Genomic DNA, 23,436 nt, shown 5'->3' on the forward strand with positions numbered 1-23,436 from the left:
TTGCAGCAACAAGAGAAAGGGAGCGCAACGTGTGCAAAATCTCCCACAAGCCGAGGAAAGGGAAGGCTGTTGGCTGTTCAGTGTGTTGTGCCGCTTTGAGATTCACGACAACGAGTTCCTAGTTAGTGCTGTCACGCTGTGTGGCAGTCAGCGTGAGGAATACTTGCTCCAGCGACGTCTGGCCGAGGGCGTAATCTTCGAGGTGCAGTTGCTCCCTGGCCCGCTCCAGCACACCGAACATTTCCGACCACCGACGGCCCGTGTCCGTGATGTGATAGGTGAGGTAATTTTGATACTCTTCTTTCAGAACCACACCACCGTCTTCGCAGCAGCCAGCAGGTGTTTGGTTTGTGAACGTTTCCTGAATGAATCGTATCACCTCCTGCTTGTTCCGGTCGGCCAACTGCTTGGTGTTGGCACGTTTCAGTTTTAACGTGAGGAAGTAACCGTTCGAGAATTTGTTCTTCAGATGCTGTGCCGACCCGAGGCAGCGCAACTCCCCGTTCACCATGATAGCTAGGCGCGTGCAGAGCGCCTCACACTCCTCCATGCTGTGCGACGTGAGTACGAGTGCGGTTTGTCCTTCGGCACGCACGCGACACATCACATTCCAGAAGTGTCGCTTCGCACCGGGATCCATTCCCGTGGTCGGTTCGTCCAGGTATACCACGGCAGGTTCGCCGAGCAGCGCTAGGGCGGTACTTAGCTTCCGCCGGTTGCCCCCACTGTACGCCTGGACGCGTTTGTGCAGATGCTTGGCGAAGTTCAGCTCAACCGCAAGCCGCTCGATGGTGGACGAAATGGAGCTGGTGGGAATGCCGCGTAGCTGGGCAAAGATACGTAGCGTTTCGCTGCCCGTAAGATCCTCCAGCAGGGCGTCAAACTGTGGACAGTACCCGATCCGCCGGTATACCGCCGGAAGCTGCGTGCTCAGACTGTTTCCAGCCACCCAAGCGTTGCCGGAAGTGATGCTTCGGTCACCGGTAAGCATGCGGAAGGTGGACGTTTTCCCGGCACCATTCACTCCGAGCAGCCCGAAACATTCCCGCTCGCCGACGGCGAACGTCAGTCGGTCGACCGCTCGCACTTCCTTCGTGGCCCTGCCGTAGCATTTGGAAAGATCGCGCAGCATCAGCAGTGTCGGTCCGGAAGCGTTCCGATACGTTCCGTCGTTGTAGAACTGTTCGACGCGAGTTCGTTCATCCGCCACGTCCGTGTCCTCACCGATGGCAATTACTTCCGTTTCGTCTGAGGACGTGCTCGGATCGGTTCGGGGTCGCAACTTCAATGCAACCGATTTAAGAGATGCTAGCACGTTCAGGCTGGAAACTACGCGATATTCTTTCAGCAGCAACGTTGTGAAACAAAGCACCGCCACACCGAGCATATACACCAGATTGCGGCTGATTCCTCGTGGGTTGAAGGAAAAAATGTCAACATCTAGAAGGAGGTGGATAAAAGAATAGAAAACGTTAGCAAACGAGGAAAGGATGGAAAACAGGAAACACCATGAAACTGACCACAACAGAGCTCGTTGAATTTACAAACCAACTGCGGGGAACAGAATGGTGTTGCATCGCAGTAGGCATCGCAAATCTGCCGCGTCGTTTCCATCAGGTTGATGTTGTTCAGGCTGTGACTGAGTGCGAACAGAGGAAACACCATATAGATCCACTCCATCGTTTCCGCGACGTGCCGCAGATCGAAGTCCTTCACCTTGAGCAAGAACACCGCGGTAAACATGACCGTCCCGGTGAATATGTTGAAAATGAGCATCTTGATGAACCCGGTCGATGGTACATCGAAACAGTGCGCCCCGAGGTACGTGAATGGAATGACGGCCAGGCCGAAGCAGACGAACACAAGCGCCACCCGACCGAGCTCGGTCGGCGTAGACCAGCCCTCCTCTTCGAACGACGCCAGCGTCCCCAGGTACAGGGCCATCGCGACACAGTACACCGCAAAGTCCCACACGAACGAAACACCCCAGAAGGTGAGCGCATCGACGCCGCTGACGAACTGCAGTAGCTTCGAACCGGACGCCCGCTCGCGCACGTAGAAAAGGATGTAGAGAGCGCCCACGAATGCCATCGCGAAGCCGGTGTTGAAGGCCAGCTGGAAGCCCAGGTTGCTGCCGGATTGAGTGCGCAGGAAGCGTATGTGCGTACTGTACGGGAGCGGTTTGTTCGTCACGGTGAGACTGCAATTGGCGCACACGGTTCGTTCGATGGCATTGTACAGCACACTCAGCGCGAGTGGTGCCGTATGGTACGCTTTGTTGTTGAACCAGGCCGTATAGTTACGCCCCGGGACGTCCAGCGTGGAACCAATCATGAAGGTGTTATCGACGGATCGAATATTTTCCACCGACTAGAGGAAAAGAAACAACAATGAAATATAACATAGGAACGTAGAAGTAATATTGCCTCACCTTCTCCAGGAGAAACTCGGTGAAGTTCTTCTCCGTTATGATGAGTCCATGGGATCCGGTAGTGAACGCACCTGCGATCGTTTCGTTATACGCCTTTACAATGGATGCATTACGATCGTTTGTCGACAGGATCGTGTTGGTTCGCTCGTAACTATCCAGCTTTATCTCGAGCGGAGGCAGTACGACGTTGTTGGGGAAAAATCGAACGATGGCGATAACCAGCAGGACAAAAATCATCGGCAGGAGCACCTGCAGGACGGAAATCTTCCAGCTGCGTATGAAGCAGAGGAACTTTTTGCTCATCATTGCGCTGATTTGACTGATGAGTAGCTGAGGGCCGGTTTGCAATTCGTAGCTTTCGGTGATCGTAATCGGTGGCAGAGCGTGTCCTCCTCCCGTTCCATTGGCGTGTTGTTCTGACTTGGTATGTGTACCATTTTCCCATTTACCATCCTCGTACAGATTGCTTTCGTCACTTCCCAAGCTGTGTTTGGAATGAAATGGAAACACAATATATAATTGATCTCGCCCAAAAACGCCTTCCATACTTACCGCATAAATACTTCCTCCATCGTGGAGAGAGCAATTCCATAGCTTGAGATGCCACACCGTGTCACGTTATTTTCCAACTCCTCAAGCGCGGTCTGAAACATGGGTCGATATTGTTCCCGCAACCGATAGCTTAGTTCCGTCCCAATATCCGACTCGACGGTCACATCCGGCACGAAGCGTCGCAACAGTTCCGTCAGTAGCTCCGGCTGGCAGTTTGGTTCCTTCACGCAAATCAATCGGTAGCCTGCACCGAAGCGTTTCTTCAGAAAGAACGGAGTACCGACCGCCCGCAGCTCTCCGTCGCATATCACCGCTATTCGATCACCCAGCACATCCGCCTCGTCCATGAAGTGCGTCGAGAGGATGATGGTACGGGTGCGTTTTTCCTGCTGCAGTAACTCCCAAACGGTTCGCCGCGCACCCGGATCCATCCCGGACGTCGGTTCGTCGCAGAACACCACCCTCGAGCCACCACAAAGTGCCACCGCGAGCGACAACTTCCGCTTCATACCACCGGACAGTGTGTGCGACTGGGCGTCCCGCTTGTCCTCCAGCTTGAGCGCACGCAGGTATTTCGTAATTTCCGCCTCGATTTCCGCCTCACTCCAGACGCCCTTCAGTTTGGCGAAGAAGCGTATGTGCTCCGCTACGGTTAGCTCGTTGAACAGCACGTTGTGCTGCGGACAGAAGCCGAGCGTGTTGCGAAACTGGTCCACCGTCGCACCTTCAATCCGGTGGCCGTCGACCGTGGCGTACCCAGCTGTCGGCGGATACATTCCCGTCAGCATGGCCATGGTGGTCGTCTTTCCCGCCCCATTGTGACCCAGAAGGACCGTGATATCGTCACGGTAGAAATTCACCGTCAGCTCACACACGGCCGGACGCCCTTTGCCGAATATCTTCGTCAGGCCGACCGTTCCAATGCCGACCGTTTTCTCCGACGGGCCCCCTTCATCTTCCATGTTCGAGGCATAACGTTGATGCTGCTGCTTCAGGCTTTCTCGCTCCGCATTCAGCCCATTCGCTTCGATCAACGGTGCCGATGCCAGCAGTCCACCCAAAACTTCCTCCTTCCAGAAGCGACGGGTGAGGAAAAAATTCCACCTCCGTGGCACACCAAACTTCCCGGGAGCAATTTGTTCGACGTACAGCGCGACGGCAAGATAGACACCCGCATCGATCAGTAACATTCCGAGCACGTGCGCCATCGTCAGCCGGTCGTCAACGGTGACCGGTGAAAAGAGGTTTTCCCACTGCAACCCAATGGAGGTGCCTTCGTGCTTCATGAACAGCATGATCCCGTAGCCCATCGCCGTGTTGCTCCAAAGGCTTGAGCCCAGCTTTGCCCCGAGCGACATGCGGTCGTAGTTGCCGAACGTTAGCTGGAACGGCGTCAACGAGTAGAACCACACAATACCGGCTATTCCCGAGGCGATGTTTGCTAAAAGTAAATCGGTAAAAATCGGTCAGCAATTCTTTTGCAGTCCACGTGCACATCATTTACCTTTCGAGAAGAATGTGCTTATCATGAAGCACAGCATGATCGTGGTGATTCCGTACACGAAGAAGAACATCCAGATGAGGAAGCGGTTGGAAAATTGAAAAATCGCAACCTTCGTGTTGGTGGTGAGATTGCAGCTCAGCAGGATGGTGATGAGGCTGATCGAGATGGTCAACAGCGTTAGGGTGCGCACGAACCAGGCCACCCAGTGGATCCATCCGCGTAGACCCATCACCTTCATCGACTCCTTCAGCTGCAGTTCCTTTTCCAGCGTGATAAATTTCACCGTGTTGATGCACGAGTAGAAGAACGCCACCATAATGATGGACGGAAAGAGGTTTTCCAACCCCCGCAGCAGTGGATCGTCGTAAAAGGCAGGATACGGAAAGCGCTATAAGCAGAAAGGTAAAGAATCGTTACATAAATGAGCCATTTTGACTTTATCCATCCATATCCGTTTTTTACCTTCAGCTCGACATGTGGCATTGTATCGTTCCGAAATCCACGCAGTTCCAGCACGGCACGACTGATCGCATTCTGCACAGAAGCGAATCCTTCCGCATAGTAGTTCGCCGGGTAGCCGCCGTCGCTGGCGTTAATGGTGCGTGCACCGTACACTTGGAACTGCGGAAATATCAGGAACGTGCGCCAGTTAGCCCAAAACTCGGCCCCCGGTAGCCTTGTGGTACGCATTTCGCTGGGAAACCGCAGCGCAACCTCCAGCCGATCGGGAAGCGACGAAATGTTCTAAAAGTGGACTTTTGGAATGTGAATGCTCTGGAAACCACCCACACACAGTTGTGTCCTTCCATACCTTGAAGCGATCGCCAAACTCAACACCGGCTAGAAAGTTGCTCGTGATTAGGTCCTTGTACATGCTTTCGCTATCGTTGTAACCCTGGTGAAGTACGTCCGTGCCGAGCATACGGGCCGCCCGGCCGATGATCCGTTCGAACACGTCATTGCGCGGTGAGTAGACGATTTTCAAATTGATTGGATTGTTCGTCACCATTTCGCTGGAACGAAAAACCTCAACCTTTAGCACACACTTCACGTTCGATAGAATATAATCGATATATGTTACCGTATCATGGATAAGCTCTGGACGTTTAAGCTGCCGAACGTGGTCGGTTTGGTGTAGACGGTTGGGGTTACCAGCCCGCGAACCAGTATCAGCAACGAGCAGGCCAACACCGGTATGGTAATTTCGAATGCCGTTTGCACATAGTGGCGCTTCTGGATGATCCAATTTTTCCACAGCAAAAGCAAGAACTTATCCCAGCTCGAGGTAGTCATGGTGGGCGATGCGAGTTCAGACTCTGCTGAACCAGCGGGACGGCGTCGCGTCAAGGCACACTGAGGTTTACTGTTGCAATTAACGATTGTTTCAGCACTGCTTTACAGCTATTGCCCCACCACCATCGCAATGTTACTGCCCTTCCGTTTACGATTCACTCCTTCTTCTGCTCACAAGAACGAATACACCTGACGCGGTACTTAGTTACAGGCCCAGTCACCAAGTGTACAAACCAGTTTGCGGGCAAGTGCTTTATGTGGGAAAATACAGCATAATCACGCTGCTACAACGCCACTCGATGGAACCGGCATTGCGTCAACCGATCGTTGTTCTTTTCCGACTAGCGAGCAATATCCAACAAACCGCAGCAGTTTGCTGCTGTTGTTGCTGCTGGATGAATCATTTCGCCAGATTGCGAAGTTCTGACTGTCAAAAAATAATTACTCAACAGCCGCTCCTCCACATGTTGGGGAACCCCGTGCGCGCGCGCGCGTTCGCGGTGCAAAAGTTGAATGAAAAACGTTTTAAATGACGGTGGTGGGGAAGGTATGCGCATCTAAACAAGTGTGTTGCTAGGAAACATATGTTGGTCGCGACCCGCGAATGCACGTGGTGTTTGTGGGTGTTGGTTTCGTTCGCTTCGTGTGCCGTAGTTTGTTTACTTTCCAAACATATTTAAAAGGACAGCTTAAGTTCCCTTTCCCAGAAAATACAGTCTATTTTCTGTTCTTAAAATCTACTTGAAATTTTAAAATGAGGGGTAAGGTGATGCAATATGTCCCCTTTGGCGGGAGACCTTTAATTGCTCCCAGTCCATTCAAGAATTAAAACCACGAAAATTCCCTGTTCGATTATATATAAAATATAAAAATATCAGAACGGCATGAGCAAATTCAAGTCGTAATGATTTCACACTCAATTAATGTTGTCTAGTTTTCTAGGTCCAAACTTTTACGTAGGAGCGATACATTCACATGGGTTCTAGGAAACACTTCAACGAATATGTTCCATTGCATCCTTTATTTTTCAATCGCATAATTCAGCTATGAAAATAGGAGTGCATTTTACCCCACCGAGGCATCTTGCATGGTGGTCTCGTGGTATGGCTGGAAAACAGAATTTTATTTTTGGCTTTTCGATTATTCATCCCAAACACTGTACCACCAGATGCAGTTGCAACGCTGCACTTTTCTATGTATTTATGTCCTTTTTTATGCGATCTTGGTTTTGTTTTCACCACTTATGGTCAGTGTATTGGTGATGTAAGGGTTCTCCATAAACGTACGGCCGGTCGATCGGTCGTTTGAACCCAAGCTACAGCGCAGTACGCGTTATTCAGTGGCCGTCGCTGGACGGACATCTATTTAAGTCACAGATTAGTTAATCAAATTAGTCCCCTTCGTTCCATAAGCGATGGGACGCGACGGGTTGTTGCTCGTGTCGGTCACTTTGATAGCGCTGACCGTTTCGCCGGCGGTATTGGAAGCCAAAAGAAGTTTTATCAATCCGTATCCTCGGTTTGCGGCGTTGCCGCTCGCCCCGAACGACGATGTCGGAGAGCCACTGTTTCTGACACCGTTCATCGCTAACAAATCGCTCGATGAAGGGCGTAAGGCGGCCCGCGTCGTCCACTCCGCCATTCCGACCGATGTCGAAAGCTACTCCGGCTACCTGACCGTCGATGCGGCCACCAACTCGAACCTCTTCTTCTGGTACTTTGTGGCGAAACTGGACCCCGCTGCTCCGGTGGTGCTTTGGCTGCAGGGTGGTCCCGGGGCATCGTCACTGTATGGTCTGTTTACGGAAAATGGCCCTTTTTCGGTCAGCAGCAAGATGAAGCTGGTGCCGCGCAAGTACAGCTGGCACCTACACCATCATCTCATCTACATTGATAACCCCGTCGGAACCGGGTTCAGCTTCACCGATAAGGATGAAGGGTACTCGACGAACGAGACGCAAGTTGGGGCGAATCTCTACACTGCCCTGGAGCAGTTCTTCACCCTATTTCCCGATCTGCGGTCCAATCCGTTCTTCGTGACCGGTGAATCGTACGGAGGAAAGTACGTTCCGGCCGTGGCGCACACAATCCATCGGAATAATGACAACGCGAAGGTACCGATTAATATGCAAGGGATTGCAATCGGTAACGGCCTTTGCGATCCGTTCCATCAGCTCGTGTACGGAGACTACCTCTACCAGCTCGGGTTGATCGATTCGAACGTTCGCGATCAGTTCCACCAGTACGAGGCGAAGGGTCGCGACTGCATCTCGAAGCAGGACTTTGACTGTGCGTTCGACGTGTTCGACGAGCTGATCAACGGTGACCAGTACCCGAGCGGATCGCTGTTTAAGAATGCGTCCGGGTTCACGACGTACTTCAACTATCTCGAGACGGCACCGGACCCGTCGGACGATTATATGGGCAAGTTCTTACAGTTGGCGGAAACGCGCAAAGCGATCCACGTTGGTAACAATTCGTTCCACGACCTCGAGGGCGAGAACAAGGTCGAGGAGCACTTGAAGCAGGACGTGATGCGATCGGTGATGCCCTATCTGAATGAACTGCTGACGAAGTACAGGGTGGTGATCTACAACGGGCAGCTGGATATCATCGTCGCGTACCCGCTGACGATGAACTACGTCACAAAGCTCAACTTCCCCGGGAAGGACGAATACAAGACAGCCGTCCGGAGGATCTGGAAGGTGGATGGCGAAATTGCTGGATACGCGAAAGAGGCGGGCAATCTGGTAGAGGTGTTGGTGCGTAACGCGGGTCACATGGTTCCGAAAGATCGCCCGAAATGGGCCCTCGATTTGCTGATGCGGTTGACCCATGGTAAAAGTTTTGCGTAAGGTTAGCACAGGCACGTTACCAGGTGATGGCATTTTTTCTGCTCTCTAGTGGTCCGTGAATAAATATAAAAAATTTGATGATTTCAACGGCAAATACATTGGCATGTCTCTTCGGAGTGGTTTCATTGAACATTCCGGATTACTTTATTGACTAGAAAGATTGGTCATTCAATATTTAAACATGTTTAAATGTAGCACGTCTGTGCCCACTATATCACATTTATTAATCTTGTACTAGTTTAACTGACGTTGACGATATTTTAGGATAACTAAATCTTCTTCTCTAAATTATAACATCATCAACGTGTGCAAATTATTTATCTTATTTCAAACAAATGCCTTACATAATGCGATCGTATGATCGACCCCGCAACTTACTTTCACCACCTGCGCGTTGAGTGCCACCTTCAGCGGAAAAAATTGATCGTTCTTGTGACCCAGCCCTAGACAAGCGTGTCGATTGTGGCCCCACATGTACAGATCGTGCTGATCGTTGATGGCAGCAGAGTGCGTAATACCGCACGAAAGCGCGATTACACGCACATTCGGGTTGAAGGCGTTGCGTCCGAAAAGCGTCGGGGGAATGAGCGTCGGGGTAGGGCGGTGTTGGACTTCCGGACCAAACCCAAGTATACCGTAGCCCCAGGAAAAAACGTCTCCATTTTCTAATGAGAGGAAAAAAGAACGTGAAACATGCCGAGTTCATGACCCCTTGCCCAGCTGATGTTGATGCGTCATCAATAATGCTTACCATTCAAAATTAAGCAATATGATCCGGCCGCAGCAACGTCAACGATTTTCCCACAATGCTTAGCAAACGGCAAATGACTTGGGACATTGATTTGTGGGTTATCCTCGGCAACCGGTCCTAATTGACCGTACTCTGAATTTCCCCATCCGAAGAGCTCTCCTTTGTCTGAGGTTGATAAGAAAGAAGATCGTTACTAAACGAAAACTATTTTAACCACATGCGTCTTACCATTAACTGCTAGCACGGTGTCGCAGCTACTGGAAACCTTCACAATCTTTTCTCCTTTGATATCTCCTTCTGCGGGACCAACTTTATCGATCAACCCGTATCTACCTTGGCCCGCTTGCCCATCATCACTCCAGCCGCAAGAAAATACTCGTCCTGCCTCCGTCAATAGCAAACTGTGGTCCTGGCCGCACTCTACCAAACATACCCGATCTTCCGCGGTATCCGGATTGATTCTGTTCACGACGGGGTTTCGGAAATAATCTTCATCCGGTACTATGCGTCGACCACACTGCCCATAAGCGTTGTTTCCAAAGGCAAACACCGATCCATCGTTGGCCAGCGCCAACACGTGTGCCCTCCCGGCCGACACCTGTTTTATTTGCCCCTGTTCCTTTCCCTCGGTGGGGCCCGACAAATCTATTGGGGCCGGGTAGATTAGCAGTTCGATGGGCTTTTTATGCTCTCCCGGAGCCTTCTGAAAGCCTAGCTGACCATCGGTATTAATACCCGTGCCCCAAAGGCAAGCTCCCTTGGTGTCTTTGACCGCATAGATAGAGAATCCATACCCGGCAGTAGCATCGGTAACACTGTGACTTTCTGCAAAGCTGAGCCTGCTAGGATGCTGCACAAAATCGGTGTGAACGTGTGCCTGCTTTTTAAGCGAAGTTTGCATTCCGAGCGCCCCAGTAGCGGCCAAACCCCACACGTACAAACGCGTATCGCTGGGTTTGGCGATCGGAAAACGGTGCTTGGGTAACTTCGATACATCCTGGCGCAGAACACTGCGTCGTGCACTGGACGAGTACAAACATTTCCTACCGCTGTGCGTTTGCTGTTTCAAATGGTTCATCCATTGCCAACACCAATTGCAATGCCGTAGCGATTGCATTTTTGCGTACTTTTGTTTAACTACCGGGACTGTGGCGGCTCCACAACAGTTGCCGTGTTTATTTACTTCGAGTTACATAACCTCACATGTATTTGACAGCTCACTCAGTCTCAGTTGTTTCCCAAAGTTGGGAGGAAAAACACAGAGGAAAATAGTAGTGTAGTGAAAATCATATATTGTTATTAAACGTAACCTTACAACAAGATTTAATATGGCATTCCGCCAGGTTAGAACGTAAAGTACTGCACTTGGACATGCAACAAAGCTTTAACTGACGCTCTTTCCAGGTTGTCTCCCGGGGGGCGCTGGTCTGCAGTCGTTCGTTCAGCAGGACCGCAGGATGTTCAAGCCGCCTATACGAGCCCGACTACATGGAGGTATGTTGTATGCCTATTGACCACCGAGGTAAAGTGCCAGTTTCATGTCCTTCGGTTGTAAAGTAACCCTATTCCGGTGCGTGGCGCACATTTGCGCCCTTTCGAACAGATCTACGAGATACATTTCGGTACTTTCGTGTAACGCCTCCAGAGCATCTATTGTGACTCGAAAGTCTCCGAACTCGTGCATCACCTCCCTAATTACGCGCGATATGCTCAGTTTCGGTATAAGCAGGGTCGTGGTGTTCTGCAGTTTTATCATTTCTCTCGTCGAGGGTAAAAGCCGCCGTGGTGGATTTGCGGAAGCAGTTCTTCGACCGCCTCGATCGACGGATGTCGGTGGTGGTTGTACATGGCTTTCACTACTTCTGCTGCGCCTTAGTCGGGATCTTGCTCGACTATGCTGTTCGCCGGCGGATGTATTCGCCTCGGTATTTGACGATGAAGAGTTGTTTGCTGTCGTTTTAGATCTATCGCCCCGTCTAGGTTCATCGTTTGGCTGTTTTCTTGGCACACTCTTGCTTCGCGGCATTCTCTATATTGGCACAAATTTAGAAATCAGGGATTATTTTTCGTTTTCCAAACAGCATCTCAAACCCGCGGTTGTTGTTGATGATTTGACAGCTTCGACCGTTTTGTTGTGCTTGTTGGTTGACCATCGACTGACAGTTGGGCACTTTGAATTTATAAACCGTTATGCTAGCTGATGGGATAGTGCGTCTGTTGGTTGTTAAATTAACCTAAATTCTTTTTTTCAGTTACTGAAACCCAAGTACCCGCTCTACGAGATGCTCAACTTTACCATCAAAGGCTACGATTATCCGTTGCTGGAGAGCTATCAGAAATTCATCCACAACGTTGCGGACTCGATGGACCTGGATATAGTCGATGCTTACGCTCACCCACCGCAAAAACTGAATGTACAGAAATTCAAACCAAATTCCAGTGTGATCGATAGCGAATACAAATTGACGGTCTATGAGCGCACCGTACAGATAGATAAGGTCCAAGCGCCACTGTACCCATTGTTCCTGCGTACACTACAAGCAGCTCTACCCGAAGGTGTTACTTTAAAGGTAGCAGAACATACACCAGATCAGGACGAAGCACGCTATGTGCCCGATAGAGATTTGAAGGAACTAAAGCAACAACTTGATGAAATGGGAGGCGCATCGAAAAAGAAATAAATCAATAACTCATCTAGTTGCTTTGTAGCAAAAGTTTTCTTCGCGTATGTGTTTTGCTTTTGGTTTTACGAATGTCATTCAAAACTAGTACATTTAGTGTAATCATTACGAGATTAACGTAATGCGCTCCTCATGTAACGAGCCGTTTAAAATATTACAAACCGTTGTAACAACCTAGCTGCTAGTAGAGCTTGGTTCTAAAATTTCTTGTAGTTCTGTTGTTTTGACATTCGCTTGACATTCCTCGACTTGGTGTTTTTATTTTCATTGCGATACAGTCACTTCAAAAACATACGAAGAGTCATTTTACATGATGGAGCTTGAAAAAGAATTCCTCCAGCTGTCGACAAAATTTATGTTTTTAAACTGTGGTACACAGCTGGCCGACTATCGCAACGAGATCAACACGCTGTTGAATGAACTGAATGGACTAAACTATCGTGCCGCCCGAATCAGCGATGTGAGGGCCCCTGTGCGACTTGTTGAATCGTTCGTTAACATTCCTCCCCAAGAGGACACGTTGGTGGTGAAAGCCTGCTTTTTGATCAAGTCACTCGTGAGCCGACAGAAAATATTGTTCCCCGAAGCGGTCGTCCAAGGTGTGCTGGAGTGGTTAAGAAAATGTCTGGAAAGACGTTTCTATCAAGTTGCTTCCGAAGTGCTCACCACAATGCCGCTCCTGTTCCGGCAGTGCAAGAACTTGGCGCAGGTTTGTGCAACTTTCTAATTTGTAGGTACCTTTACTTGACGAACTTACTTATATGGTTTACGATTTATAGTTTTACGATTTTTTCATATCCAACAATGGAATACTGATAAACATACTTGCCGACCCGGACTATAGGAGGGTTGAACGAAGGCAACCATCTACCACATGCCTGGATCACTGCAACACTAGCGAGCTTTACGCGGCGGCTCTTCTCTCTATCGAGTCAATGCTTGTGTGCTCCGAGATGACACCCGAGACACTCGAACCGTACCTCCCGACGGTAGGAAACGCAGTGCTCGATTTAATATTCAAAATACGCTCCGAATCGTTCCTCGAGCCGACGTTTTATGGATTGGTGGCGTCTGCTATGAATTGCTTCCGAATCGTCGTGGAACTGAATGCAACAGGCGACTGGACAAACGCCCAGCTCGGCCGACTTATTGGCGTGGGAAAGGCGTTCATGATGTACGGTATTCCCGACGTCGTCAAACTATTGCCCCAGCGCATTCCGGTATCGCAACAAGGCATCCCCGAACCGCAACACATACCGATGAGTAAGGGAGGGCGAGTGGCAAAGAAGCGTAAAACACGTACTCACCCGAGGGGCAAGAAAGGCTCAACTGGGGCGTCTCGAACATCAGGAGGAAGTGGTCAGGACAAGCAACTATTGCCGAATGGTCAAAGCAATAGGCTTCCTTACACCGAATCTAGTATCGTCTTAGAGTGTAAGTTTTATTGTAATGTTGATTGTAAAGATATTGTCTCATCTTACATACTGTCTGTTTTTCAGGGGTTTCGCCAGCCAAACCCTCCAGCGGATGCAATCTCACGAGCGATTCTGATTACTCTGAAACCGAGGCCACATCATCCCGCGAGCAAATCGAGCGTCATCGTGTAGCAAAGCTTCGTCAGTCGGCGCTGGTGCTTATTGGCACGTTAGCACAGCATGTCGAGAAACGGGTCATGTTTGGCTACTGGCACGCCTTATTTCCCGACGAAACCCGTTCCACGGGCACGGTGTCTCTGCTGAACTGTGTTCTCCGGGATCCCTCGTCCAAGTGTCGCATTGCGGCCATCCAAGCAACTTCCTTTCTGCTGCACAAATCCAAACCCTTCCTCATACAGGCCGAGAGCAGCAAGAAGCCACAGGTGTCCTTTACGCCATTTTCCGTGACACTCGGAAACATGATCATTGAGATGTATTCGATGCTAACTCAAGCGCTTTCGACGGAAAGTGATCTTACCGTGTTGACGCAGCTGCTTAAAGGGTTGACCGTGTTTATTCAGGCTACTCCTTTCCATCGGTTGCACGCAGGGATAGCGACGCGGTTCGTCCGGATCGTACGCCCATTGGTGGTACATCGCGACTCGACGATTAAGGTGGCAGCGCTGATGGTGATGGGATTTCTCATTTCCGTCCCAAACATGACGGAAGAAATTGCATCGTTAGTTGGTATAAGGCGGTTGGAACAGGCACCGACGGGCAAGGAAGCACGCAGCAAACCTATTATAAAGGCGTAAGTAGAGTAATATCAATTAATTTCAATTCGTTAACATTTTTTGGATGATTTCTTTTCACAGTCTGAACTTGCAAGTAGATCACGATGAAGAGGAGGAAGAGGAAGTGTTTGATGAGCCGGAAAATGAAACAGCGGAAACTCCAGAGGATACACCAACCCCCAATGTTGACGAATCTTACGTGTATGATACGCCTCCTTCTGGGTCAGGAATGTCCTGGCTGCTCCAAGTAGCGTTGGAAAGTTTAGGGGTTAACGGTGTTGCCAGCTCTGTCATGACCGTGCGCATGGAGTGTCTTCAGGTGTTGTGTGTCATGACTGGCCACTATTCGTTGCTGAGCGAATATCTTTTACTGGTGGCGCAAGCTCTTGTGAATGCGTTTGGCGATCCGGCAGCGGAAATAAAACTATACGCAGGTCGTGTTTTGGATTTGCTTGGTCATGCCATAAATAGTTCATTACTTTTAAAAGGTAAGCATACTTCAGGAGCATACGAAATGGATAAGAGTTAATGTAAAAATACCTTTACGCCTGTTAGATACCATCGACGTAGACGAGATTAACGGGGCTCTGAACTTTTGGCTCACGATTGTACCGATCGTGACGAGTCAAATACAAGACGTCGACTTGATACCCTCCGTGCGATCGGTCTGTTGTGATGCCCTGGGGAATATTGGTGTGCATGTGTTTGAAAAGCTACCGGTAGGTGATATATAAAAATTCATATCATCTTACAATAATGATTAAACACGTTATTATTCTTTCCATCTGCAGCGCGATCGACAGCTGGCTTTAATTTCTCTGTTGACCGGATGCACCTTCGATGAGGATAGTGCCGTCGCGTCGGCTGCAGCACGTGCCTTGTCGGTGTATATTCTCTTTCCTTCTCTGCGGGATGATGTGTGCTACGTGGAAAATACCGTTGAATCAATCCTGAGATTGATGAAGGATCCAAATCTAACGGCACGCATCAAAACGAGCTGGTCGTTGGGAAACGTTACCGATTCGCTTGTTCTAAATCTTCACCATCACGCTCCAGCGGAATCGGATCCCTCCGTTGAGCATCGACTAAAGATCGGTGACGATCTGTTGCGGTGTATACTGCAGTCGGCAATGGTATCCGCCAGTGATAACGATAAGGTCCGAAGCAATGCCGTGCGAACGATCGGTAATGTTTTACATCTACTGCGTACGCAGCATCTGGAACAACCGGCCTGGGGCTCGCTCTGGCAGGAAGCGATCGAACGGCTGGTACAGAACGTGTCCAACGCGAGCGGGGTTACGGTGAAGGTAAAGTGGAACGCTTGTTACGCGCTTGGAAGTATGCTAAAGAACGAAGCCAGCTACTCGTGCCCTGCGGCAACGGACAAAGCGAGATGGCAACGGTGTGTGTTTCCCGCACTCTGCGACGCCGTGATACATTCGCCCAACTTTAAGGTGCGCATTAATGCCGCCCACGCGCTTTCGGTCGTCTCGAAACGGGCACACTATGGTGCGACCTTTTTCCACACGAACTGGGTCGCGCTGCTGCAGGCGCTTGAGCAGTCGGACAATTTGGTCGACTACTTGGAGTACAAGCGTCGTGATACGCTACAGGAACAATTGTGCCTTTCGCTAGTGCATTTTCTGCGGCTGGCCACGCGGGAAGATATCGCACCTATGGCGGCGGCCCTGCTACCCTTGTATGATGCGGTACGAGCCAACTGGACGCGAGTGGTCAATCGAATTCTGCCAGAGAAAAGTGTTGCGCTCATGGAATCGTATCATCTTTTGGTGAAGCAGCGTGAGGGTCGCTCGGTTGGAGTAGATTCGGTTCCGGAATCAGCTTGGAACTTGCTAGTGAAATGCTTCGAGTGCACCGATCATGCAATAGTGGAATAAAGCTTCGCACGAAGGAACTTGAGATGATATTTTATTTCGGTCAGTATTACAATATAATAATTGTTACATTAAAATTACGTTCTTCCTATTAATTCAAACATCCTTCCTGAGGGATGAACTTTTAGTCTGCGTTTGGTGGCTGCTCTGCTTGTTCGTGTCCGTTCGTGTGAAGCGATTGTGGGGCATTTTCGGTGAGGGTGACGGTATTCATTAACTTGGTACATGTCTGATACAGTAGTGGATCTCCGTCCATAGCTTCCCGCATACCCCGGCAGAGCTGATCGATTGTAGTGGGATTTAGGTTGCTTCCCAGCACGGCACCACGGATGATCTGCTCGTCAATAGGGCCGACAAGATAGAATAACACCTCCAGCAGCTCGGCACATGCCGTTTCCGCATCGAACTCTTCTTCGCCACCATCCGGCTGTTCTTGATCGTGCTCCATTGTGCTCTCATTGTTTGCCTTCATTGCCTTCGACAACATTTCGTAGATGCGAACCATACAGACGAAGGACTCGCAGTGGAAGTGGTACATTATTCCGCTGTAAATGTTGTTGATCGACACGAACATGGCGACGTGATGTTTCGTCAGTGGAAAAAGCATACTTTCGCCGACGAACGATACGAGCACGCGGTAAACGCACTGTACCACTTCCTCCACGTGCGACTCGTACAATTCGTTGGCGTTCACTATGAAGTGTTCGTGAACCTCCAATAAGCGACGCATCGTTTTGAGATCCTTAAGCGTCAGTGGATCCTCATCGAATCCGTTGGTGTCTGTGCCGGTTGCATCTATGCCCTTTGCAGGATAAAGTTGCCCGAATGCTTCGAACAGTCCCTCAGGGAGGCAGCTTTTAGCAAAAATACAATAAAACTCCTTCAGCTGGGCGTAGTCCATTTCTGCCTCGGTGAACCGATTTACCATAGCGTTTATCGTTTCGACCGTATGCTCAAGTAACGCCCGGTTAGTGCTGGTAGCAAGCAAAACCGCCAGTTTCTCTACCAGATTGTCCACCTTTCGCATCACGTCAAACCAGCGGTACTGCTCGTCGTCCGATCGATCGAAAAGTGTCGTCAGTGTGCGCATCAGTTGGACCAGCACCGGGGCATCCGGCAACGTGAGAAAATCGCATAGATTTAGCAGGAGCTCACTGTGGTGGTAAATATAGTCGTGCATTTCACTGACACAGCACATGTTTCCAATGATTCCGAACAGAATCTCAATCAGTCTGTAGTCCGTAGAGTTTGTGGCGAGCGCAAGGAACAGTTCGATTACTTCCTGCTGAAGCAAAAACCGCACGACATCCGGTTCGATCGTCATATCCCATAGGTTGCATAGATCCCGCTCGAACTCTTCCTCGTCCTCCAATAACTTGTCGGTCCGCTGTGAAAGCTTCAGAATGGTAGAGAGAACGAATCGCTCCGAGTACATTGTTTCTCCAATCCGATCACCTTTCAATGTTTCGATTTTCTCCAGCAGCTTCTCCTCATCGTCGCCTCCATTGTTGGTATCAGACCCAGTTTCGTCACGATTCTCTACTACCGGCTCATCCGTATTAGCTTCCTTCGAAGAAGACGGGAGATCAACATTTTCTTTACTTTCTGCTGGAGAAGGTGTACTTTGAACCGTTTCTTTTTCCTGATCATGATCCATATTATTTTGTTTTTTGGAACACGGAAAACAGCAAGAAAATGATGTTTGTCGAAATGTTTGCAGATGTAAATAAACAATTTAAAATGTTTATGCCGCTAAATAGGCAGTGTTGCCAGTCAGTTTGTACCTCTAAATAAACAGTGTTGCCAGCAAACAAGCAACGGAGTGTTGACATTTTTAGTGTTTTGTAAACACAAAGCTTACACAAAATGTATACCGTCCTGGTTTCGTCTATCGCTCTAATTTTTCGGTGGTAACATACAGTTATTATGGAGTTTTCAGTTTCAAACGAGTCTTGCCGTGTTTGTCTTCGCAAAACACCAACTGGAAAGTATCTATTGGAGCCAGTAAAAGGAAAGGAGCATACAGAACAACGCACCCTGCTAAGTTTGTACAATCTTTGCACCGGTTTCACTGATCCCCCATGGACGCAGGAACATGAAACAAACACGTTCTTTCCGCAAAAGATATGTGCCGCATGCGAGCAGCTTTTGCTAACCACCTACGAGTTCGGCAAGCTTAGTAAAAAATCGGAGAAAGTGTTACAGCACATTTTGCTCTTCTACAACGATGACGAATCGTCGTGTATCGTGCTGGAGGAGTCAAATCGGGATGATCAATTGCAGGAGCATTGTGTTGACGAGAGCATTGAGGAATACGAACAACATCATGCACGAGATCAGGAAGCGGCAGAAATAGTCGATGATAGAGGATTGGAGCTATTGCAAGAAGCGGCTTTGCTGAGCCTCAAAAAGGAAACAGAAACTAGTGTATGCATATCGGCCCAGGAAGAATGTCCGGAATATGACGCCCAGCCAAAAGAATATGATTCAGTTGAGCTATTTCTAAAGGAAGAAACAGTGTTGGAAGAATGCAACGAGCAGCCCGATCTTGATGAGTTCATTGATTTTGAATCACTTGTCGACGAAGATGAGGAAGAGGAACCGAATGGAGGTGAGGTATTTTATGAATCAAGAAACCCGTCCTTACCGAATCATGTCGATTGTCCGGATTGTGGGAAGCTTGTTTCCACCTCGTACCTATCCAAACATCGTGATACGCACCAAGCGTTACATCGGTTTGAATGTGATGTGTGTAAGATGCGATTTACTTTTCTGGAAAACTTGACCAAACACAAACGTATACATGAAAATGATAAACGCTACGAGTGTCCGTACTGCCAAGAACTGTTCCTACACTGGACGTCGAGACGGTATCACATTGAGCGGGTCCATACGAAGGAAAAACGGTTTGCCTGTGAATATTGTGGCGCCAAGTTCCGGCAATCATCGCACTATCAGATACACTTAAGGCGCCACACCGGATCCACTCCTTATCCATGTTCAATGTGCGAAAAATCGTTCGTGACGAGTAGCTCTCGGAAGGAACATATGCGATCGCACAGTGACAAGAAGGAGTTTCAGTGCAAGCATTGCAGGAAGCGATATAAAACTTCAAAATCCTTGCAAGTTCACATGAAAACACACAGCAACTTGAAGGAATATGTTTGCAGCGAATGCGAGAAAGCGTTTACCCAGAACCATTCCTTACGGACGCACCAGATGAATGAGCATCCAGGATTGATATTGCCTCCGCCCGGTACGGTTATGAATATAAGAGTAATCAATCGTCTGCGAAGCGAAGAGCCACTATGAATAAAGACTTTTTACACTGAAATCGTATGAGATCGGAGTTTTGATAATAAAGTAGATGAACTAGGAACTTTTGGTAGTAAAATAATTAAAATAATTTTTTAACCGCTACTTTTTCAAACCTCTGCAAACTGACAGCTCTTTAACATCATGCTTGCAGTTGTGCTGTCAAACATTATTGTGACAGCACCTGTCAAAGGCAAATCAACGAAAACACTCAAAAACCTCGTGTTTCCAAAAGTGCCTGCCGGCCGTGGTGGTTTGAAACACGATTTGATTGTTTTCTCGTGTGTGAAATCAATAGTTCAGTTCTTTTTCGTGATAAACGGGCGAAGATGCTTGCGCCACAGGCCAAGCTTGATGATGTTCCCGGCTTTTCCATTCACAACGCGGAGGTGGACTACGACGATGACGTCGATGGTGGCAAGCGGAGCAAGAAAAAATCCGGTGGCTTCCAGGCGATGGGACTTAGCGCACCGGTGCTGAAGGGTATCCTAAAGATGGGCTACAAGATACCGACACCGATTCAGCGCAAAACTATCCCCATCATCATGGACGGCCGCGATGTGGTGGCGATGGCGAAGACGGGTTCGGGTAAAACGGGCTGTTTTCTGATACCGTTGTTTGAGAAATTGAAACAGCGGGAAGCGAAGACGGGAGGAGGCGCGCGAGCTCTCATACTGTCCCCAACGCGCGAGTTGGCCATCCAAACGTTCAAGTTCATCAAACAGCTCGGTCGGTTTATGGACTTCAAAACGATCCTGGTACTCGGGGGCGATTCGATGGATTCGCAGTTTGCGGCGGTACATACACTGCCCGATATCATCGTGGCCACACCTGGTCGATTTCTGCATCTGTGCGTCGAGATGGACCTGAAGCTGAACTCGGTGCAATACTGTGTGCTGGACGAGGCGGATCGTTTATTCGAGATGGGCTTCGGGGAGCAGCTAACGGAAACATTGAAACGGCTTCCGGAAGCGCGTCAGATGGTGTTATTCAGTGCGACGCTGCCCAAGTTGATGGTCGATTTTGCGACCGCTGGTCTGTGTCAGCCGGTTTTGATACGATTGGACGTCGATTCGAAGATTCCGGAAACGCTGGACTTGAAGTACATCTACTGTCGCCCTGCAGAGCGTTACGCTACCTTGCTGGTATTGCTGCGAGAGGTTATACCTAAGAAGGCACAAACGGTTATTTTTGCGGGCACCCAGCATCACGTGGAGTTGATTTCTTTGGTAAGAATTGAAGATCAACTGTTTGGAAAAATATTAACTATTTCATGTCACTTTCAGATGCTGGCAAAGGCCGGGATTCCTAACAGCCACGTGTATTCGGCTTTGGATGCATCGGCACGCAAAATCAACACAGCTCGATTTACGATGCGTAAGGTAAACGTGTTGGTCGTGACGGACGTTGCCGCACGTGGTCTCGACATCCCGTCGCTCGATTACGTCGTTAATCTTCACTTTCCTGGCAAGCCGAAACTGTTTATTCATCGGGTTGGACGTTGTGCTCGTGCTGGTCGAAGCGGTACTGCCTTTTCCATCTTCTCTAACGACGACATTGCGCATCTAATTGATCTGCATATGTTTCTGAACCGTCCGTTGGATACGTCCGATCGGCGTATTTTCGGCACGACTCCACCGGAATCGCAAGAAACGGAACATCAGCTCGTTGAGGAGTACGTGCAACATGTCGACCTAGCGACAATTTACCGTGTGAGTAACAATGCTTACAAGCAGTACATCGTTACCCGTCCGGCGGCATCGGCCTCTTCGAATAAGCGTGCCAAACTGTTCAAAATCGATGAACTTGGCATCCTGGAGGACTTCGAGCGCAAGGCTAGCGAGGAAACAATGCCTACTAAAGGCAAGAAAGGTAAAAAATCAAAACAAACGTCAGTTAAGGAAAACGCAAAGGCTACTCAGGAAAATGGCGAAACCGAGCAGAAATCCTCCAACGCAGGAAACAATTCGGCGGCCGTTGATCCAGATGCGTTCCGGAATGATTTCCTCGCTAGGATGAAAAGCTACCGCCCTCAAGCGACTATTTTCGAGCTTAACCCGAAGGCAAAGGCCCGCGAGTTGAATACAATGATACAGAAGCGTGAGAAGGATGAGTTGAAGATAGAAAAGCATAAACGCAAGCTTGTTGAGCTGGAGGCGGAAGAACATGCCAGGGAACAGGAAAGACAAAATACACAAGCTGATGATGGTGCTCCGGAAGGGTCGTTGAAGCGCAAGAAAAAAGGCAACATCCGTGACGATGAGCATTTCATCTCCTACCAGGCAAAGGACGCCGCGGATGAGGATGGGTACGCGATCGACACGTTTGCACGGCAGGCAAATTCGGCCGAGCTGAGTGTGGCCGCGGATACGGCCGACGGCCAACGCCTGAACCGCCAGCTGCAGAAGTGGGACCGGAAGAAGAAGAAAATGGTGAACGTGGAGGACCCAAGGGCGGGCAAGATTCGTACCGAGCACGGCGTGTGGATCGCGGCATCGTACAAGACGGGCAGGTATGACAAGTGGAAGGATCGTACGAAGCTGGACGAGAAGTTGATGGCACAGCAAGTTCAGGAATCGGATAGCGAAGGAGAGGGAGGCGTAAAACCACCAGCGGTCACGCAGAAGAACTATCCGAACACACACTGGGGCCGTCATAATGCAAAGGCCGATTTGCGCAAACTGCGAGACACGGACCTGAAGACTCCAGAGCAGATTATTAAGAAGCGGCTGGACATGGAAACTAAAATGTCTCGCGAGAAGGCGGCAAGATTGAGAAACATTCAGCGTAAGAAAAACGCGCTTAAACGAAGGAAAAAGGCTAAGAAGTGATCCGTTCAATCAGGACCGAATAAATAAAATCGTACTACGTTGATGTAATAAATATGCTTGCATGTAACAAAAAAAAAGATGTCTGTTACGGTACTAGGAAAAAACCAAACGCAACAAATGAAACAATATATTCTTAAGAGAAAGCTGTGTTAACCTTTGCGATAAGCCATGAAAATAGTGTTTTACCAGGCGTTTGATAAAATGCATGCGATTCTACGATGACAATAGTTCTTTTAACGGCTATTTCGAATGATGGAACTCAGTTCCGGAACTGAGTTCAGCAGAAAATACCTATCAAGGTTTGTGTACCTACGTACAATTCAAATTTGTATTTTTAAAATTAAGAATCGAGGTAAAATCTTTGTTGTATCAAGTTGTTTGCCTTCAAAATACCTTTAATTTGAGCAATCTCAAAGAATCATCTAGATTCATGAATCTGAATGTGAATTACACAACTCTATTTGGAATCCGTCTATGGAGCGAATCTTCAAGTGTTCCGAATCCCGATTCTGTCAACACTAAGACGCTCCCATCTGTGATTTTTATCAAAAACAAGAAATCACGGTAAAATCTACCTTCAACAAAGTTGCGCGTCTTAGAAAGACCTTTCATTTGAGGGGTCAATCGTGGAAATCGGTTGAAAGAATCAATAGTTATTAACAAATTGACAAATTATTGCATTTCAGTAAGAGATAGCAGAGTGCTATCTCTTTCCGCCAACATGCCAACAACCGATTTTGCCAACACTAGTCAACACCACACTGACTGTCAGTAGCAATTTGTTCGTCTTGAAAGCGAGACGTTACCGTTTCGCTCGGTCGAATTATTTTTATAAAATGTTTGTTCCTAGTGTTTACAAAGTTTGATTAGGTAGAACATTCGGTAAAACTCTGCTTGCCATCACATCCTAAATCACTAAAAACCGCACGCCGCGTGAAAACTGGTGGACATATTTGCCTAGCGTTTTGTGATCAACATCGGCACTGCGGACAATTCAAGCAATATGGAGGATCGAGAGCATTGCTAAAAGCTTGTAATGCATCAGCAGTGTAATGGATACTCTAGCAGCCTCCTGAGAAAGAGAATTGTGTGCCGTGAATATTTGCCGCAGTGAATTGTG

The 23,436-nt window shown here is 48.9% G+C and overlaps 8 protein-coding genes across 8 annotated transcripts; 5 read left to right on the forward strand and 3 right to left on the reverse strand.

The window, feature by feature from the left end:
- Nucleotides 1-118: 118 nt before the first annotated feature.
- Nucleotides 119-5,780, reverse strand: LOC131294769 (retinal-specific phospholipid-transporting ATPase ABCA4-like). Its single transcript, XM_058322813.1, has 8 exons — nucleotides 5,569-5,780; nucleotides 5,299-5,500; nucleotides 4,950-5,231; nucleotides 4,488-4,875; nucleotides 2,984-4,424; nucleotides 2,432-2,915; nucleotides 1,521-2,370; nucleotides 119-1,440 (listed from the first exon to the last, which is right to left on the reverse strand). Exons 1-8 carry the CDS (start codon nucleotides 5,778-5,780, stop codon nucleotides 119-121), a joined length of 5,181 nt encoding a protein of 1,726 aa, XP_058178796.1.
- A 1,293-nt stretch (nucleotides 5,781-7,073) lies between these two features.
- LOC131289851 (venom serine carboxypeptidase) lies at nucleotides 7,074-8,637 on the forward strand. Its single transcript, XM_058319225.1, has one exon. It carries the CDS (start codon nucleotides 7,195-7,197, stop codon nucleotides 8,632-8,634), a length of 1,440 nt encoding a protein of 479 aa, XP_058175208.1. The 5' UTR covers nucleotides 7,074-7,194; the 3' UTR covers nucleotides 8,635-8,637.
- A 283-nt stretch (nucleotides 8,638-8,920) lies between these two features.
- Nucleotides 8,921-10,556, reverse strand: LOC131282960 (RCC1-like G exchanging factor-like protein). The gene is made up of 3 exons (XM_058312516.1): nucleotides 9,614-10,556; nucleotides 9,386-9,550; nucleotides 8,921-9,299 (listed from the first exon to the last, which is right to left on the reverse strand). The coding sequence occupies exons 1-3, from the start codon at nucleotides 10,500-10,502 to the stop codon at nucleotides 8,962-8,964; spliced, it is 1,392 nt and encodes a 463-aa protein (XP_058168499.1). The 5' UTR covers nucleotides 10,503-10,556; the 3' UTR covers nucleotides 8,921-8,961.
- Nucleotides 10,557-10,613: 57 nt separating this feature from the next.
- LOC131282961 (uncharacterized) lies at nucleotides 10,614-12,071 on the forward strand. Its single transcript, XM_058312517.1, has 3 exons — nucleotides 10,614-10,728; nucleotides 10,790-10,879; nucleotides 11,638-12,071. Exons 1-3 carry the CDS (start codon nucleotides 10,714-10,716, stop codon nucleotides 12,064-12,066), a joined length of 534 nt encoding a protein of 177 aa, XP_058168500.1. The 5' UTR covers nucleotides 10,614-10,713; the 3' UTR covers nucleotides 12,067-12,071.
- A 281-nt stretch (nucleotides 12,072-12,352) lies between these two features.
- Nucleotides 12,353-16,180, forward strand: LOC131288439 (HEAT repeat-containing protein 6). Its single transcript, XM_058317576.1, has 6 exons — nucleotides 12,353-12,775; nucleotides 12,846-13,500; nucleotides 13,566-14,292; nucleotides 14,357-14,763; nucleotides 14,831-14,994; nucleotides 15,067-16,180. The coding sequence occupies exons 1-6, from the start codon at nucleotides 12,377-12,379 to the stop codon at nucleotides 16,171-16,173; spliced, it is 3,459 nt and encodes a 1,152-aa protein (XP_058173559.1). The 5' UTR covers nucleotides 12,353-12,376; the 3' UTR covers nucleotides 16,174-16,180.
- Nucleotides 16,181-16,260: 80 nt separating this feature from the next.
- On the reverse strand, nucleotides 16,261-17,827 carry LOC131294770 (uncharacterized). Its single transcript, XM_058322814.1, has one exon. The coding sequence runs from the start codon at nucleotides 17,825-17,827 to the stop codon at nucleotides 16,295-16,297; it is 1,533 nt and encodes a 510-aa protein (XP_058178797.1). The 3' UTR covers nucleotides 16,261-16,294.
- A 211-nt stretch (nucleotides 17,828-18,038) lies between these two features.
- Nucleotides 18,039-19,495, forward strand: LOC131285581 (zinc finger protein 771-like). Its single transcript, XM_058314444.1, has one exon. It carries the CDS (start codon nucleotides 18,097-18,099, stop codon nucleotides 19,480-19,482), a length of 1,386 nt encoding a protein of 461 aa, XP_058170427.1. The 5' UTR covers nucleotides 18,039-18,096; the 3' UTR covers nucleotides 19,483-19,495.
- Nucleotides 19,496-19,709: 214 nt separating this feature from the next.
- On the forward strand, nucleotides 19,710-22,423 carry LOC131286185 (ATP-dependent RNA helicase DDX54). The gene is made up of 2 exons (XM_058315144.1): nucleotides 19,710-20,714; nucleotides 20,772-22,423. The coding sequence occupies exons 1-2, from the start codon at nucleotides 19,815-19,817 to the stop codon at nucleotides 22,314-22,316; spliced, it is 2,445 nt and encodes an 814-aa protein (XP_058171127.1). The 5' UTR covers nucleotides 19,710-19,814; the 3' UTR covers nucleotides 22,317-22,423.
- The last annotated feature ends 1,013 nt before the right edge of the window (nucleotides 22,424-23,436 follow it).

This window comes from Anopheles ziemanni, chromosome 2 (genome assembly GCF_943734765.1).
Source record: "Anopheles ziemanni chromosome 2, idAnoZiCoDA_A2_x.2, whole genome shotgun sequence".
Taxonomy (NCBI): domain Eukaryota; kingdom Metazoa; phylum Arthropoda; class Insecta; order Diptera; family Culicidae; genus Anopheles; species Anopheles ziemanni.